A 14,857-nucleotide genomic window follows, 5' to 3' on the forward strand; every position below is an offset into this window, starting at 1 on the left:
CTTTTAGTGTTTTATCACTTGTTGCTTGCTGCACCCGGCTCCTTCTAGAAGGAAGGGCGGGGTATAAATTTAGTAAATAAAATAAACAACAATAAATAAATATATTTATTTATGGACTGGGAATTGTCCCATTTGAGATCTACAGTCGTTTTCTCCACTCAAAACTATCATTTTTTGCGCTATGCTCATCAGCGGATGATGACTCCATATGACAAGCGCAAATACAGTAGGGCCCCGCTTATACGGTGGGTTCCGTTCCGGACCCCCGCCGTAAAGTGGAAATCGCCATAAAGCGGAACCCCATTGACTTTAATGGGGCATGCAAAAATGCCGCAAAAGCGGCTTTAAAAGAGGGGAGGAAAGCCGCGGCATTAGTGGAACGCCGGGAAGCAGGGCACCGGGAAGCAGGCCCCACTGTAAGGAACTGGGGTGTGCACCCCACGGACAGTTTTGGGCCACTCAAATGATACACCAGCACCTCCAGGAAAGTGTTCTAGGACTAGTGACCAACGCTGAAAGCAACTTGATATGCAAAAGTTGGCCGGTGATGTTGTTTTATTTTTTTACGGCACAGGAGGCGACAGGTGGGGAGCACCTGTTACTGTCTGCTTGTGAAGCTGTTGCTAAGACCCAGTGAAAGTTACCAGTGAAAGGTCAGCATCTCTAAAGGGTAGGGGGTCAGCCCTTTGCATCAACCACACAGCCTTCCTTTCTTGGAAGGCAGAAATGTGGGGAAGAGAGACATTAGTTCTGTACTGTCCGTTTTTGGAGGGCTCCTGAACAGGCAGAAATGAGTATGAGGGGAGAGAGACTCTGTTTGTCATCAGGGGAGGCTATTTCCACCTGCCTTGCCCCACCCTCCAACCCTGGAAGCCTTCAAACGCAGCTTCTTTCAGAAGACTTTCTGGCCCTTTGGGTTGAGCAGCTATGGGGGTCGGAGGGATGGAAGAGATTTCTGTATCAGCTTGGGGGCTAGTTTTTAAATATTTTTGCCTTGGCTTTGTTGTTGAGCTTTATGCCCATTTATACTTTGATGTATACATCTTTTTCTTAATGTTGTAGTGATTATACTTTTTATTGTGTGTTGTTGTGCCTACAGCATTTGGACTGTTTCTGTGCACCGCTTTGAGCACTTGTGTATTTGTGGAAAATGTGGTATATAAATATATATTTTTTTAAATGTAAGGGTGTTCCTTTCCCCATAACTGCGTAAGCATTAGTGTTGCCAGGTTCAGGGCCTGAGACTGATCCTGTATCTGTAGGAGAAGAGAAAGTCAGCCAAGTGCAGGTGTTCCTGCAACCCTGCAATGGGAAAAACCACAAGGTGGAATTCTCCCTTCCCCCTTTAGGACTTTTAAAGATACAGTGTGGCTGGTTAGCCAGCCAGATGGGCAACTAAGAAATCCAATGAATAATAATAATAATAATAATAATAATAATAATAATAATAATAATAATAATAATAATAATAATAATAATAATAATACAGAAGACCTCTTGGAGGCTGGGCCTGGCAACCAAGACGTCTTCTGTATCTTTAAAAGTTGTGAAGGGAGAATTCCACCTTGTGGTTTTTCCCATTACAGGGTTGCAAGAACACCTGCACTTGGCTGACTTCCTCTTCTCCTAAAGATACAGGATCAGTCTCAGGCCCTGAACCTGGCAACCCTAATAAGCATGGTGGAGGACGGCAGCTGTATCTGTTTTGACTTCTGCCAGCCATGCAGCATGTAAAAGGTGGCGACTCTGCACTCTTAACAGCCCACAGAGGGGGATTCCCTGCTTGCCTTGTGGGTACTGGAGAGGGGCAGAAAATGAATGCATCTCACGTTACCACCGGCTTGTTGGAGAGGGACAGCTGTCTAGGAAATCATATTTCAATATGCAGATTTTCAGTTTAAAACAGTTTCAGACTGGAGGGAGTCAATGACTTTTTAAGGTGGCGTTCTTGTGCTTGCCTGCCAGGCAGGAATTCAAATGGTGAAGGTTCCATCCTGCAGTAACAGAGAAATATCATGTTTCATGGCCTTCCTCAGACTGGTTTGGGCAACAATAGCTGTGCTGGCTGAGCTGATGGGGGCTATGTCCTTGCCCCCACCCTCCACCACCAATTGCAAAATTCAAACTGGTGCATTAGGGTATGCATGCATGTAATATACAGTAGCCCTATTGCTCAGCCACATGGAGTGTCCCAGTAAACAAAATAACTTATGTAATCCAGTTGCCTGGAGCAATATCTTGACAGTATCTTTTTACTCCAGTTCTACAACTTTGTGTTTGCGCAGGTGTCAATGAAAACAAGGAAAACCAGGTCAGGGAGTTTTGATTCTGTTTTCACTGAATGTGGGACTTCAAGCTGAAACCCAATTCCAAATCCTGATGGAAATTTTCAAGTGTGCTTTCGAACGGGGCATTTCATGAGTGACTACAGCCTTTTGCAAAAAAGAGGGCATCTTAGGGTTGCCAGGTTCATTCCCTGAGACTGATCCTGTATCTTTAGGAGAAGAGAAAGTCAGCCAAGTGCAGGTGTTCTTGCAACCCTGTAACAGGAAAAACCACAAGGTGGAATTCTCCCTGCCGCCTGCACAACCCCCCCCCGCTCACCCTCTCCTTCTTCCTGCCAGGCCTCCCTGAGCCCAGCGCTCCAAATCCTGTTTGCGACCAACTTTCTAGGTATACACCTAGAAACCAGTAACCAACTTCAGCACGGTGACTTCAGTTAAGGAGGGTGAGGTGGCCCACTGTCATGTGACTGATTTAGAGTGTCATGAAAATATAGCAAATTGATAGTTATTTGTTGTTATGTGCCTTAAAGTTGATTACAATTTACGGTATGAATCGGTGACCTCCAACAGCATCTAACCAGCCTGTTCAGATCTTGTAAGTTCAGGTCTGTGGCTTCCTTTATGGAATTAATCCATCTCTTGTTTGGTCTTCCTCTTTTTCTACTCCCTTCTGTTTTTCCCAGCATTATTGTCTTTTCTAGTGAATCATGTCTTCTCATTATGTGTCCAGTTTTGGAAAAATGGTGGGGTATAAATAAAGATAATAATAATAATAATAATAATAATAATGATAACAACAACAACAACAACAACCTCAGTTTCATCATTTTAGCTTCTAGTGATAGTTCTGGTTTAATTTGTTCTAACACCCAATAATAATCGTTGATAATCCTTAATAAGTTCAATGTCCTTGTTGTCAACTTTAAAGTTACATAAATCTTCTGTTGTCATTACTTAAGTCTTCTTGACGTTCAGCTGTAGTCCTGCTTTTGTGCTTTCCTCTTTAACTTTCATCAGTGTTCATTTCAAATCATTACTGGTTTCTGCTAAGAGTATGGTATCGTCTGCATATCTTAAATTATTGATATTCCTCCCTCCAATTTTCACACCTCCTCCTTCTTGCTCCAATCCCGCTTTCCGTATGATATGTTCTGTGCATAGATTAAACAAATAGGGTGAAAAAATACACCCCTGTCTCACATCCTTTCCGATGGGGAACCAATTGGTGTCTCCATATTCTGTCCTTACAGTAGAATCTTGTCCAGTGTATAGGTTGCGCATGAGGATAATCAGATGCTGTGGCACCCCCATTGCTTTTAAAGCATTCCATAGTTTTTAATGATCTACACAATCAAAGGTTTTGCTGTAATCTATAAAACAGAGGGTGATTTCCTTCTGAAATTCCTTGTTCTGTTCCATTATCCAATGTATGTTTGTGATGTGATCTCTGGTGCTCTTCTCTTTCTAAATCCAGCTTGGACATCTGGTATTTCTCACTCCATATATGGTAATAGCCTTTTTTGTAGACTCCTGAGTGTTACTTTACTTGCATGGAATATTAAGGCAATAGTTTGATAATTACTGCATTCCCTGGGATCCCCTTTCTTTGGAATTGGGATGTATATCGAACGCTTCCAGTCTGTGGGCCATTGTTTAGTTTTCCATATTTGTTGACAATTTTTTTAAAAAAATTTGGACAGATTCAGTCTCAATAGCTTGTAGCAACTCTATTGGTATGCCATCTGTTCCTGGTGATTTGTTTCTTCCAAGTATTTTAAGAGCAGCTTTCACCCATTGTGCATCATACAACTCCAGACTCTCCTTTCTCATCTATGCCCATCAGCCTCTGGGCTTCCTTTCGGCTTTGACCCATCTGCATAATTAGTCACAGTGCTACTTGTACTTGTCCTTTGTTCTTCCCCAGTAGCTAAGTGAGTGCCTTCTGACCTGGGGGTCTCATCTTCCAGCACTATCTCATGTTGCATTTTGGATACTCTGTTCATAGTTTTTGTGGTAAGAGGTATTCAGAGGTGGTTTCCCTTGCCTTCCTCTGGGTTTGGATGCATCTTAGTCTGGTGTCTCAGCTTTGACCATTTTGCCTTGGGTGCCCCTGCTAGGATGCCCCTGCCTCTTGGGTGCCCCTGCCTCTTGGTCTAGACTCCTGACGGCATTGCTCACAGCTTTCACCACTTTAAGGTGTGCATCCTAGAGGGGATGATAGTTATTTAGTGTATTATTATTGTATTGACTAAAGTAATAACAGAAGATTTCTGTAAGTTTAAATTTGACAATGAGGACATTGAACTTGTCAAGGATTATTAATACCTTGGCACAGTCATTAACCAAATGGAGACAATAGTCAAGAAATCAGAAGAAGGCTAGGACTGGGGAGGGCCGCTGTGAGAGAACCAGAAAAGGTCCTCAAATGCAAAGATGTATTACTGAACACTAAAGTCAGGATCATTCAGACCGTGGTATTTCTGATCTCTATGTATGGATGTGAAAGTTGGACAGTGAAAAAAGCAGATAAGAGAAAAGTCAACGCATTTGAAATGTGGTGTTGGAGGAGATCATGGACCATGAAAAAGACATATAATTGGGTGTTAGAACCAGTGTGGCGTAGTAGTTAGAGTGTTGGACTACAACCTGGGAGACCAGGGTTCAATTCCCCACACAGCCACGAAGCTCACTGGGTGATCTTGGGCCAGTCACTGCCTCTCAGCTTCAGAGGAAGGCAATGGTAAAACCCCTTCTGAATACCGCTTACCATGAAAACCCTATTCATAGAGTCAACATAAGTCGGGATTGACATGAAGGCAGTACATTTACATTTTTTTAGAACAAATTAAACCAGCACTATCACTAGGAGCTAAAATTATGAAACTGAGGTTATCATACTTTGGACACATAATGAGAAGACATGATTCACTAGAAAAGACCGTAATGCTGGAAAAAAACAGAAGGGAGTAGAAAAAGAGGAAGGCCAAACAAGAGATGGATTGATTCCATCAAGGAAGCCACAGACCTGAACTTACAAGATCTGAACTGGGTGGTTCACGACAGATGCTATTGGAGGTCGCTGATTCATCGGGTTGCCATAAGTCGTTATCGCCTTGAAGGCACATAACAACAACAACTATTGTATTTTTACTGCCAACGAGATGTACTGGTGGGATTTTCTGCCTCGGGTGGCAAAAACAGCTTGACCAGTCCTGAGTACCATGCACCTTGACTGGAGGTGGGGGGTAGGTGGCCATCATTTGCTGCTCGGCCTGAAACAGAAAAGTGTCTTGGACCTGCCCTGCTGTAGTGCTTTGTCGTTTGCCTGGCTTTGGCCACTTCTGACATCAGGGCTGGGGAACCTGTGACCCTCCAGATGTTGCTGGACTACAACTCCCATAATCCTTCACCGTTGGCCATGCTGGCCGGTGGGGCTGATGAGAACTGGGAATCCAACATCACCTGGAGGCAGGGTTGGTTGAACTAAGGAATAGAGCATAACCACATCAGCATTACAAGGATGAGCCTGGGAGCTTGGGGGGGGGTTGCAGTGAGAAAAGCAGTGCTGCTCCATGTGGGGTGGTGGGGCACAGTAAGAGCTATCCTGCCCTAAGGTCCTTTGGGACGAAAGTGGCATGACGCCTGCTCTTGAGATTCAGTGGTCTTTAATGTGTTGCTTGGCTTTGCTTTCCACCCTTCCAGCAAGAAGCACTTCAAAGAATGCATTCATTTCATCCATTCCTGTCGCCTGCGTGGAGGAAACTGCCTCGTTCATTGGTGCGTTCACTTTTGGCGGCTGTTGCACTCCTCTCCTGCTTGTGGGTTTCTAAGGGCACCTGGTTGGCCACCGTGAGACACAGCAGGGCTGCGGAACCTATGACTTCCCAGATGTTGCTAGACTACAACCACACCAGCAAGTGGCTAGCATATGAAACCAGGGGAATAGGAGGAAGGAAAACCGAAATGCTAGAAAAATAAGTGTTTATTTGTAATCCAAGCGCAATGTGTTTCAGCTTTTGTATATTTAGGCCTTCATCAGGGGCTGTAGATAAAAAGGCAGGGACAAATTTACTACCATGAAAATATAAAATAAAATCATACATGTAAAATCTATCTGTAAACAATCTTTTCACTTACAATAAAGGCTGGCAAGAAGTATCTTCCAATAAGCAAACTGCTTTCACCAATGCAAACGCTTCAGAAAAGAGTTAATTAGGCCTGTACATATATATCTACCGAAGAACATTATGCGCTTAAGAATTACTTGATCACAGACAGCTGAAGGTAGAGACCCCAGATGAAGGCCTAAATATACAAAGGCTGAAACGCGCTGGGCTTGGATTACAAATAAACACTTATTTTTCTAGCATTTTGGTTTTCCTTCCTCATATTCCACTAGACTACAAGCCCCATCATCCCTGGCCACTGGCCATGCCAACTGGGGCTGATGGAAGCTGGAGTCCAACAATATCTGGAGGACCATAGGGAAACCGGGGGGGGGGGACTTATTTGAACAGGCCCAGAAACAACTCGATCAGGAACCCCATTCCTCACTGATGGAAAACACTGAGATTGTTTGTGAATGAATGGGTGTTTGGCTATTGGTCCTCAGCAGCGTCAAAGAACGTAATGAGGGGCAATGCTACTACATTTATATCCCGCTTTTTCTCCAATGAGCTATAGGCAGCATACATGGTTTCTGTCCCTAGGTTTTCTCAGCCCTAACCACTATGCCACAGTGGCTTCCCAGTGTGCTGGCTAGAATTCAGCTCTGGAGTCTATTTTTGAAAGCCTTGGATGAGCCCTGAAATCTGTGTGCTATAATTATAAGAAGAGGGTGCTCCGACCATGTGCAGGCGGTGTTCCAGTCACACTGAGCCACCCCCACACCAGTCAGCCTTCACACACCTGGAATAAGGGAGCATCTTTCCTGCTGTATCGCAGCTCAAGGCTTTTCTTGAAATTGTGCACGTGCTCACTAAAGAGCCACAACACAAGTCTGCAAATGTAGGTTTTCTTTTGTTTGTGGGAAGGAGGGCAGAGGGTCTTGCCACGGGCAGAGAGAGAAGGCAGAGGGCTCTTCTGATGGCTTCCCATTCCTGCTTCAGCCTCGCAGGGATCTCTCGCAGCACCACCATTGTCCTGGCATACATCATGGCCGTCACACAGCTGAACTGGCGCGAAGCCCTGGACGCCGTTAAGGCAGCCCGGCCAGTTGCCAACCCCAACACGGGTTTCTGCCAGCAGTTGGAGGACTATGGGGGCAGCCGGTCTGCACAGAAGGTGAGAGCAGGAAACGTGTATGTGTGTGTAATTAATCTTGAATTGGAGGGGGGCCGGGAGGGTTGAGCAGAGCTTGGAAAAGTTACTTTTTTTGAACTACAACTCCCATCAGCCCAATCCAGTGGCCATGCTGGCTGGGGCTGATGGGAGTTGTAGTTCAAAAAAGTAACTTTTCCAAGCTCCGGGGTTGAGGCTTGTTCCTAAGCACCAGCATCCCATTTACTTATCAATTTGCAGATTTATAAGCTGCTTCACAGCCAGAAGCTACCAAAGTGCTGTACAATAAGAGAAATACAAAAGATTGCCAACCCAGGTTAACTAAAAGCAATGAAAGCATTCTTACAGTTGTTCAATTAATATTCCATAAAATGCGTGGGTCACACTGTGGGGAAAGCCTTCTTAAACAAAAATGTTTTCCGTAGCTGCCTAAATACCTGGGATAGTTGAGAACACCTGGAAGCAAATGGAGGTTCAGGAGCAGCTTTTTCCCACAACTGTAGTTCCCTTCGAACAAGGTTGATAAATAGACGCAGACAGACGCTGGCAGCAGAGCTATGGCAAAAGAAAAACAGATCCTGCAAGCCAGGAGTGGCTGTGGCATGTTAAGAGACCAGATGAGGGGCTGGAACTAGACTTGGCGAAAAACATGGAGCTGCCCCCACAAGTGGGAACCCTGTGCCCAGTGCCCCACTTTTTGTTGCTGTGACATGTAGTTAAGGGACCGTGTGATGTGACATCATCATTTTCTTGTCACTGAGAAGACAGGTCAGGATGAAGACATTCAGGGGATTCACACATGCACACCCCACACTTTATTCTACCATGAATATGTATAAACACACGTGCATGGCAGCTTCACTACAGTGAATGATGAATTGAAGATACACAAGGCAGTCTTAGAATCATAGAATCATAGAATAGTAGAGTTGGAAGGGGCCTACAAGGCCATCGAGTCCAACCCCCTGCTCAATGCAGGAATCCAAATCAAAGCATTCCCAACAGATGGCTGTCCAGCTGCCTCTTGAATGCCTCCAGTGTCAGAGCCCACTACCTCTCTAGGTCATTGGTTCCATTGTCATATGGCTCTAACAGTTTTTCCTGATGTCCAGTCGAAATCTGGCTTCCTGCAACTTGAGCCCATTATTCCGTGTCCTGCATTCTGGGATGATCGAGAAGAGATCCCGGCCCTCCTCTGTGTGGCAACCTTTCATGTACTTGAAGAGTGCTAGCATATCTCCCCTCAGTCTTCTCTTCTCCAGGCTAAACATGCCCAGTTCTTTCAGTCTCTCCTCATAGGGCTTTGTTTCCAGTCCCTTGATCTTCTAACTAACCACGACAGCTGTTCCATCTAGTTCAGAGTAGTGCACACTGACTGGCAGAGGCTCTCTAAGTTTCAGTCAGGGAAGCTGTCCCAGGTGTACCTGGAGATACCAGGGAACCTGCCTTATACGGAATCAGGCCATTGGTCCATCTAACTGACTGGCAGCAGCAACGGTGGTTTCTCCCCTCCATACCTGGTGATGCTGGGGACTGAACCTGGGACCTTTTGTAGGCAAAGTGGGTGCTCTGCAACTAGGCATGGGGGAGAAATTCAATTCAGTTAGTGTTTAAAGTCAAATCTACCAAATTTGCACTTTCCAAAACAATGCAAAAAATGAAAAACAGCCATCCTCCTGAAATTTGCAAATATCTGAATTTTGCAATGCAGTTCTCCAGCCCAAGAATGTTTACAAAAATGCATATATAAGTGGAAAGTGCATGAAAATTAATTGTTATGTGCCTTCAAGTTGATTACGACTTATGGCGACCCGATATGAAGATCAATATATTAGTGAAAATAACAGGGTATCGCCAACATGTCACCCCAGTGCTGAAAGAATTGCACTGGCTGTCCATTTGCTACCGGGCCAAGTTCAAGGTTCTAGTTTTGGTGTACAAATTCCTGTACAGCTTGGGATCAGGATACCTGAAAGACCGTCTTACCCCTTATATACCCAGTCGATCAGTGCGCTCTGCAGGTGAGGGCCTCCTGCAGATACCATCTTATCAGGAGGTTTGTTCTGCACAACATAGGAAACGGACCTTTAGTGTGGTGGAACCTACCCTGTGGAACTCCCTACCCTTAAATATTAGACAGGCGCCATCTCTGTTGTCTTTCTGGCGCCTACTCAAGACCTTCCTCTTTCAACAAACCTTTAAGTTGAGACCTTATCCCAGTCTGCGTCTGTGTTGGAATTGCTTTTTAATGTTTTTAAACCTTTTTTAAAAAAATATGTCTTAAACCTTTTTTTAAAGTTTAAAAAAATGTTTTTAAAGATGTTTTGTTTTAATGTATTCTAAAGTCTGTTTTTATGATGTTTTAAAGTGCTTTTGGTGCTTTTGTTTGCCTCCCTGGGCTCCTGCTGGGAGGAAGGACGGGACATAAATCAAATAATAAATAAATATTTAAAATAAACACCTTTGAGCTGGAGATGGAAATGGGATGATCATTTCTCATCCATTTTTTATCCTTGTGTGCTGGAGACAAAAAGAAAAAGAAAAGGACAGATCATGAAGTGCAAACGGAAGGCAGAGAGAGACCAGTTCATAATGATGTCATGGCTGTTTGGGTGATGGAAGAGACGAGGGGGAACTTAAGGCAGGGTTGCACTTGTCAGGGCAGCCTCCTGGTTTATTTATCACATCTCTAATGTCTTCAATACAGACAGCTCTCTGAACTGTTTGTAGTAAAATACAAGAATGGAGCTGTTGTGAATTTGACAAGTTGGCATTAGGCAAGTTCCTCGCCACTCAGCCTTTGCAGTTCAGGAATAATGCATTTATTTATTTATGGTATTTCAATAATAATAATAATAATAATAATAATAATAATAATAATAATAATAATGCCTCATCCCCTGCACTCCCAGCGTTCTGCAAGAGAGGGCATCCCACAGATACCATCCTATCAGGAGGTCTGTTCCGCACCATGGCAGAATCAGGTCTTTGCGTTGCAGCCTTTTAGTACTTCCTCCCATTGCATATCAGACAGGCGCCTTCTCTGTGGCATTTTCAACACCTGCTAAAGGCATTCCACTTTCAACAAGCCTTCTAAAATCTTTATCCCAGTTGGTATTTGTCTTGGATTTCAATTTTATTTTATGCATGTGCTGCTGTTGTGTTAAATCCTTTTTATAGGTATAGCATTGGATTTTTTAAATTGTTTATATATATATGAGTTTTAACTGCTTTTATATATGTAACTTTTGTAAATCATATGATGTGATATTGTAAATTGCTTCAGGATGCTTCTCATTAAATGATTCATAAATGAAAATAATAGTAAGAGAAATAATAACAGCTTGCATTATAGAACTATGATTGAGGGGGTCTATTTATTTATTCTCTTACATTTTTATCCCAACTTTATCCTGTCATGGAACCCAAGGCAACCTACATGTGGTCACCCATATAATACCAGACCACACGCATGTGTCATGTTTTGAACAGCTCTGAGTGCTATAGCAATGGTAAACAGATGCAAAGCTCTGAAATATCTCCTCCCCTGCCAATACACGCTCTGCCTGTATCGGGAGTGTGCTCTAAGATTAACATTATTGTCACAAGGACTAGCAACTTACTGTTTTTTTAAGAGCCAGATTCTGGGTTTGTATCATGTAATTGTACACATGCAGGTATTCTCAGAGCTCTATTTACGGGATGTGGGTCTGTGGCCAGGATTTCAAAGGACTATCCATAACAGGCCTGTTTTAAAATCCATTAAGTATGTTCTTTTATTCTCAAATGTATTATTTTCCTACTTTATTGCTTGCTACCCTGGGCTCCTTTGGGAAGAAAGGTGGGGTAGAAATTTATTTGTTTAATAAATTAATAGCAACCACCCCTTGTGTCATTGTCAGATCCATCGGCGACTTGAGCGCAAATATGGAGCGTCCCCTTTTAATGACAAGGAGGCGGTCAGAGCCCTGCTCCCAACTGGCAAAAGGCGTCTCACCTTCCAGGCTGATGGGACTGCGCAGACTCTGGTGCGAAAGAACCAGGGCACCAAACGCAGAGGCCCATTTCTGTTGCGGGTGAAGCAGACCTTCTCCTGCCTCCCTGGGTGTTTGAAATGAAACCTCCCAAGGCTTTCCAGGAAAGCACAAGAGGTTGCGACACTGGACTGGCCAGGGGAACTTCATTCTGTGGAACCTTGAGAGGTGAAAAAAACTGTGCAGGGCTGACCAAGAGGAGCCTCCCGGGGTGGCAATCCAGACCCATCTGCTCCGTGAGTTCCTCATGTTTGAGGAGCTGGTCCTAAGGAACCCCTTTGCAGATTCTACCAGCCCTTCGGGAGAGTGTCTTGAGTTAAAGGGCCCCAAACAACACAAGTCATGCACCCCAGCCATGTAGAATCCTTGGGTCTCACGCTGGGGAGTGGAGCCATCTGCTGGCCACCCAAAGGCTTCCAGAGGCAGATCCTTTGGCAAGACTTTGGCAGTCAAGGAAGAATACTGCGGTTACCGTTGCTGCTCAAGATCAAGAAATAAAAAAAGGAGATACTAAAACAAAACAAAACAACAATCAAGGAAGATGGTTCTTGCACAACAAATGGCTTCCTTATCCAGATGGTGCATCAGGTCTCTCGGTTGTGTGTGTAGGTGTGTGTGTGATGGCGAGAAGTGAAAATAGCAACACTGAGTGGAACAAAGTAGTCATTAGCAAATGAGCAGACTCAATATGTACACAGACTTAACAGTTGCACATAAAGGAGAACTTCGGCCAGTGTAGCTTCTCCCACTATTCCTAGACCGGTGATGTGAGAAGCTGCACTTGCCAATATTCTCCTGTGCACAATTGTTAAAGTAGGAATGTAAAGCACTCCCACTTTCCTTACTGAATAAAGAAACATTGCACCCAGTGGCCTGCTTCTGGACAGCGCAGACACCTCCCAGAGGTAATCGGACCTCTCTCTCTTTGATCGGTCCCTGCCCTCTGCTGCGCTGTTCGAACAAGTAAGCTTCCAGACTGAGGAGGACAGTCAGAATCTGGCGCAATTCCCCAGACCAGAGAGGGGAAAACAAGCTGATATGCTCTGATTATTTCCTACTGGTCTGTTGTGGGAATGTGAGCTTCTAAACTGCGTTCTTAAGGGGTCCTTCCATCCCACAGAATGCAAAAGACAGGCATTCAGCAGAGGCATCATCATCTCCAGAGGGACAAAAATGATGAATCTGCTCACTCCCTTTCCAAGAAATGCAGCAGTCCAAATTGTTCTTCTCAAGGGAGTGATCATAACGGATATGCCACAGTAATGATCAGGGTAAAAAATTATCCTGTGCTCAATATAATGCAAGCATATCCCTTGCCTGTTGCATAGGATGCTAAGTCCCATTCTCTTAGCAGCTCTCTGCCAGGAGTCTTCCGGTGGTTGGGGGACCCTCTGAAGAAGACTGGGGGGGTTGCAAGGAGAAGTCTTGTGAAATATTGCTTGTGCAATATCAGATATTTCCCTTTCTAGCTACACCATCAAGCAGCCTTTTCTCGCCACTGACCCACACTCTGTTTAACATTTCGAGTGATGAAAATTTCTAGACAACTTGGAAGCTTGCGTACTATTGTATCATTTTCCTGGGGCATCCTAATAAAGACATTGCCCAACCAAGGATTTTGGAATTTTTCTTATGGACTGGCAACCTTCCTTTGCTTTTTATCAAACAGTTGTTGTTATGTGCCTTCAAGTCGATCACGACTTCTGGCGACCCTATGAATCAGCGACCTCCAATAGCATCTGTCATGAACCACCCTGTTCAGATCTTGTAAGTTCTGTGGCTTCCTTTGTGGAATCAATCCATCTCTTGTTTGGCCTTCCTCTTTTTCTACTCCCTTCTGTTTTTCCCAGCATCATTGTCTTTTCTAGTGAATCATGTCTTCTCATTATGTGTCCAAAGTATGCTAGCCTCAGTTTCATCATTTTAGCTTCTAGTGATAGTTCTAGTTTCATTTGATCTAACACCCAACTATTTGCCTTTTTCACGGTCCATGGTATCCGCAACGCTCTCCTCCAGCACCACATTTCAAATGTGTGGATTTTTCTCTTATCAGTCACTGTCCAACTTTCACATCCATACAGAGAGACTGATTTTTTTTTAAGTATGGATATTCAAGAGGTAGAACGATTTTTCCTCACTTTTATCACTGGGATAAACAAACAGTTACGTTTTTTTAAAAAAAACATGCAGTTCAATAAAAGTACAGAAGTACTATAAAAGAGAATGTTAATTTTTAATTATATGAAGTGAAGAGGAAAGATATCTGCAACCCAAATGATCAAGGTGATTGAGCAACTCCTCTATGAGGAAAGGGTACAAGATTTGGGGCTTTTCAGTTAAAAGAAAAGGTGAGCAAAATGAGACATGATAGAGGTGTGTAATGAGAGCCAGTGTGGCATAGTGGTTAGAGTGTTGGACTACGATCTGGGAGACCAGGGTTGGAATCCCCACATAGCCATGAAGCTCACTGGGTGACCTTGGGCCAGTCACTGCCTCTCAGCCTCAGAGGAAGGCAATGGGAAACCCCCTCTGAATACCACTCACCATGAAAACCCTATCCATAGGGTCACCATATATCAGGATTGGCTTGAGGGCAGCCCCAAGCCTAAGAGGTGTGTAAAATTATGTATGGCATAGGAAAGTGGACAGAGAAAGGTTTGTCTGTCTCTTTCATAACACTAGAATTTGGGGACATTCAATGAAGCTGAATGCTGGAGGATTCAGGACAGACAAAAAAAAGTTGTCTGTTTATTATTAAATTTATATCTTGCCCTTCTTCCTGAAGGAGCTCGGGGTAGCAGACAAAACAATTTAACAACAACAACAAAGCATTCTAAAAACAGTTGCAAACAAAAACATTCTAAAAAAGAGTTACAGATAAAAACATTCTTTTGTCCAGTGATATCTGCATTGCCAAGAACAGTCTCCTTCAGCCATCAAATGCCTGGTAAACAGGAATGTTTTAAATTCATCCTAAAAGTAATTAATGTTGGAGACAAATGCACCTCAACAGGGCGCCACCACTGAAAAGGCCCTGTCACAAGTCAGTGCCAACCCAGCAGCACCCAGGGGTGGTACCACCACCACCACCACCAAAGGCTCACGTGCTGATGATAGGATCCAAGATAGTTGGTACTGGGGAAGGTGCTCATTTAGGCACTTGGCTCCCAAGCCATTTAGGGCTTTACATGCTGGTACTAACACTTTGAACTGGGCCCAGTAGCTCACTGACAGGCAGTGCACTGCTTTTAGGACCAG

The 14,857-nt window shown here is 44.0% G+C and overlaps 1 protein-coding gene across 1 annotated transcript in view; it reads left to right on the forward strand.

Moving 5' to 3' along the window:
• DUSP15 (dual specificity phosphatase 15) overlaps window positions 1–13,212 on the forward strand; it is a 28,768-nt gene extending 15,556 nt beyond the window's left edge. The window contains exons 5-7 of the mRNA XM_061630821.1: window positions 5,988–6,062; window positions 7,394–7,568; window positions 11,468–13,212. Of these exons, the coding sequence (XP_061486805.1) occupies window positions 5,988–6,062; window positions 7,394–7,568; window positions 11,468–11,683 (466 nt within the window). The 3' untranslated portion in view covers window positions 11,684–13,212. The remainder of the gene's footprint in view (window positions 1–5,987; window positions 6,063–7,393; window positions 7,569–11,467) is intronic.
• Window positions 13,213–14,857: the final 1,645 nt, after the last annotated feature.

This window comes from Rhineura floridana, chromosome 6 (assembly GCF_030035675.1).
Source record: "Rhineura floridana isolate rRhiFlo1 chromosome 6, rRhiFlo1.hap2, whole genome shotgun sequence".
Lineage (NCBI taxonomy): Eukaryota > Metazoa > Chordata > Lepidosauria > Squamata > Rhineuridae > Rhineura > Rhineura floridana.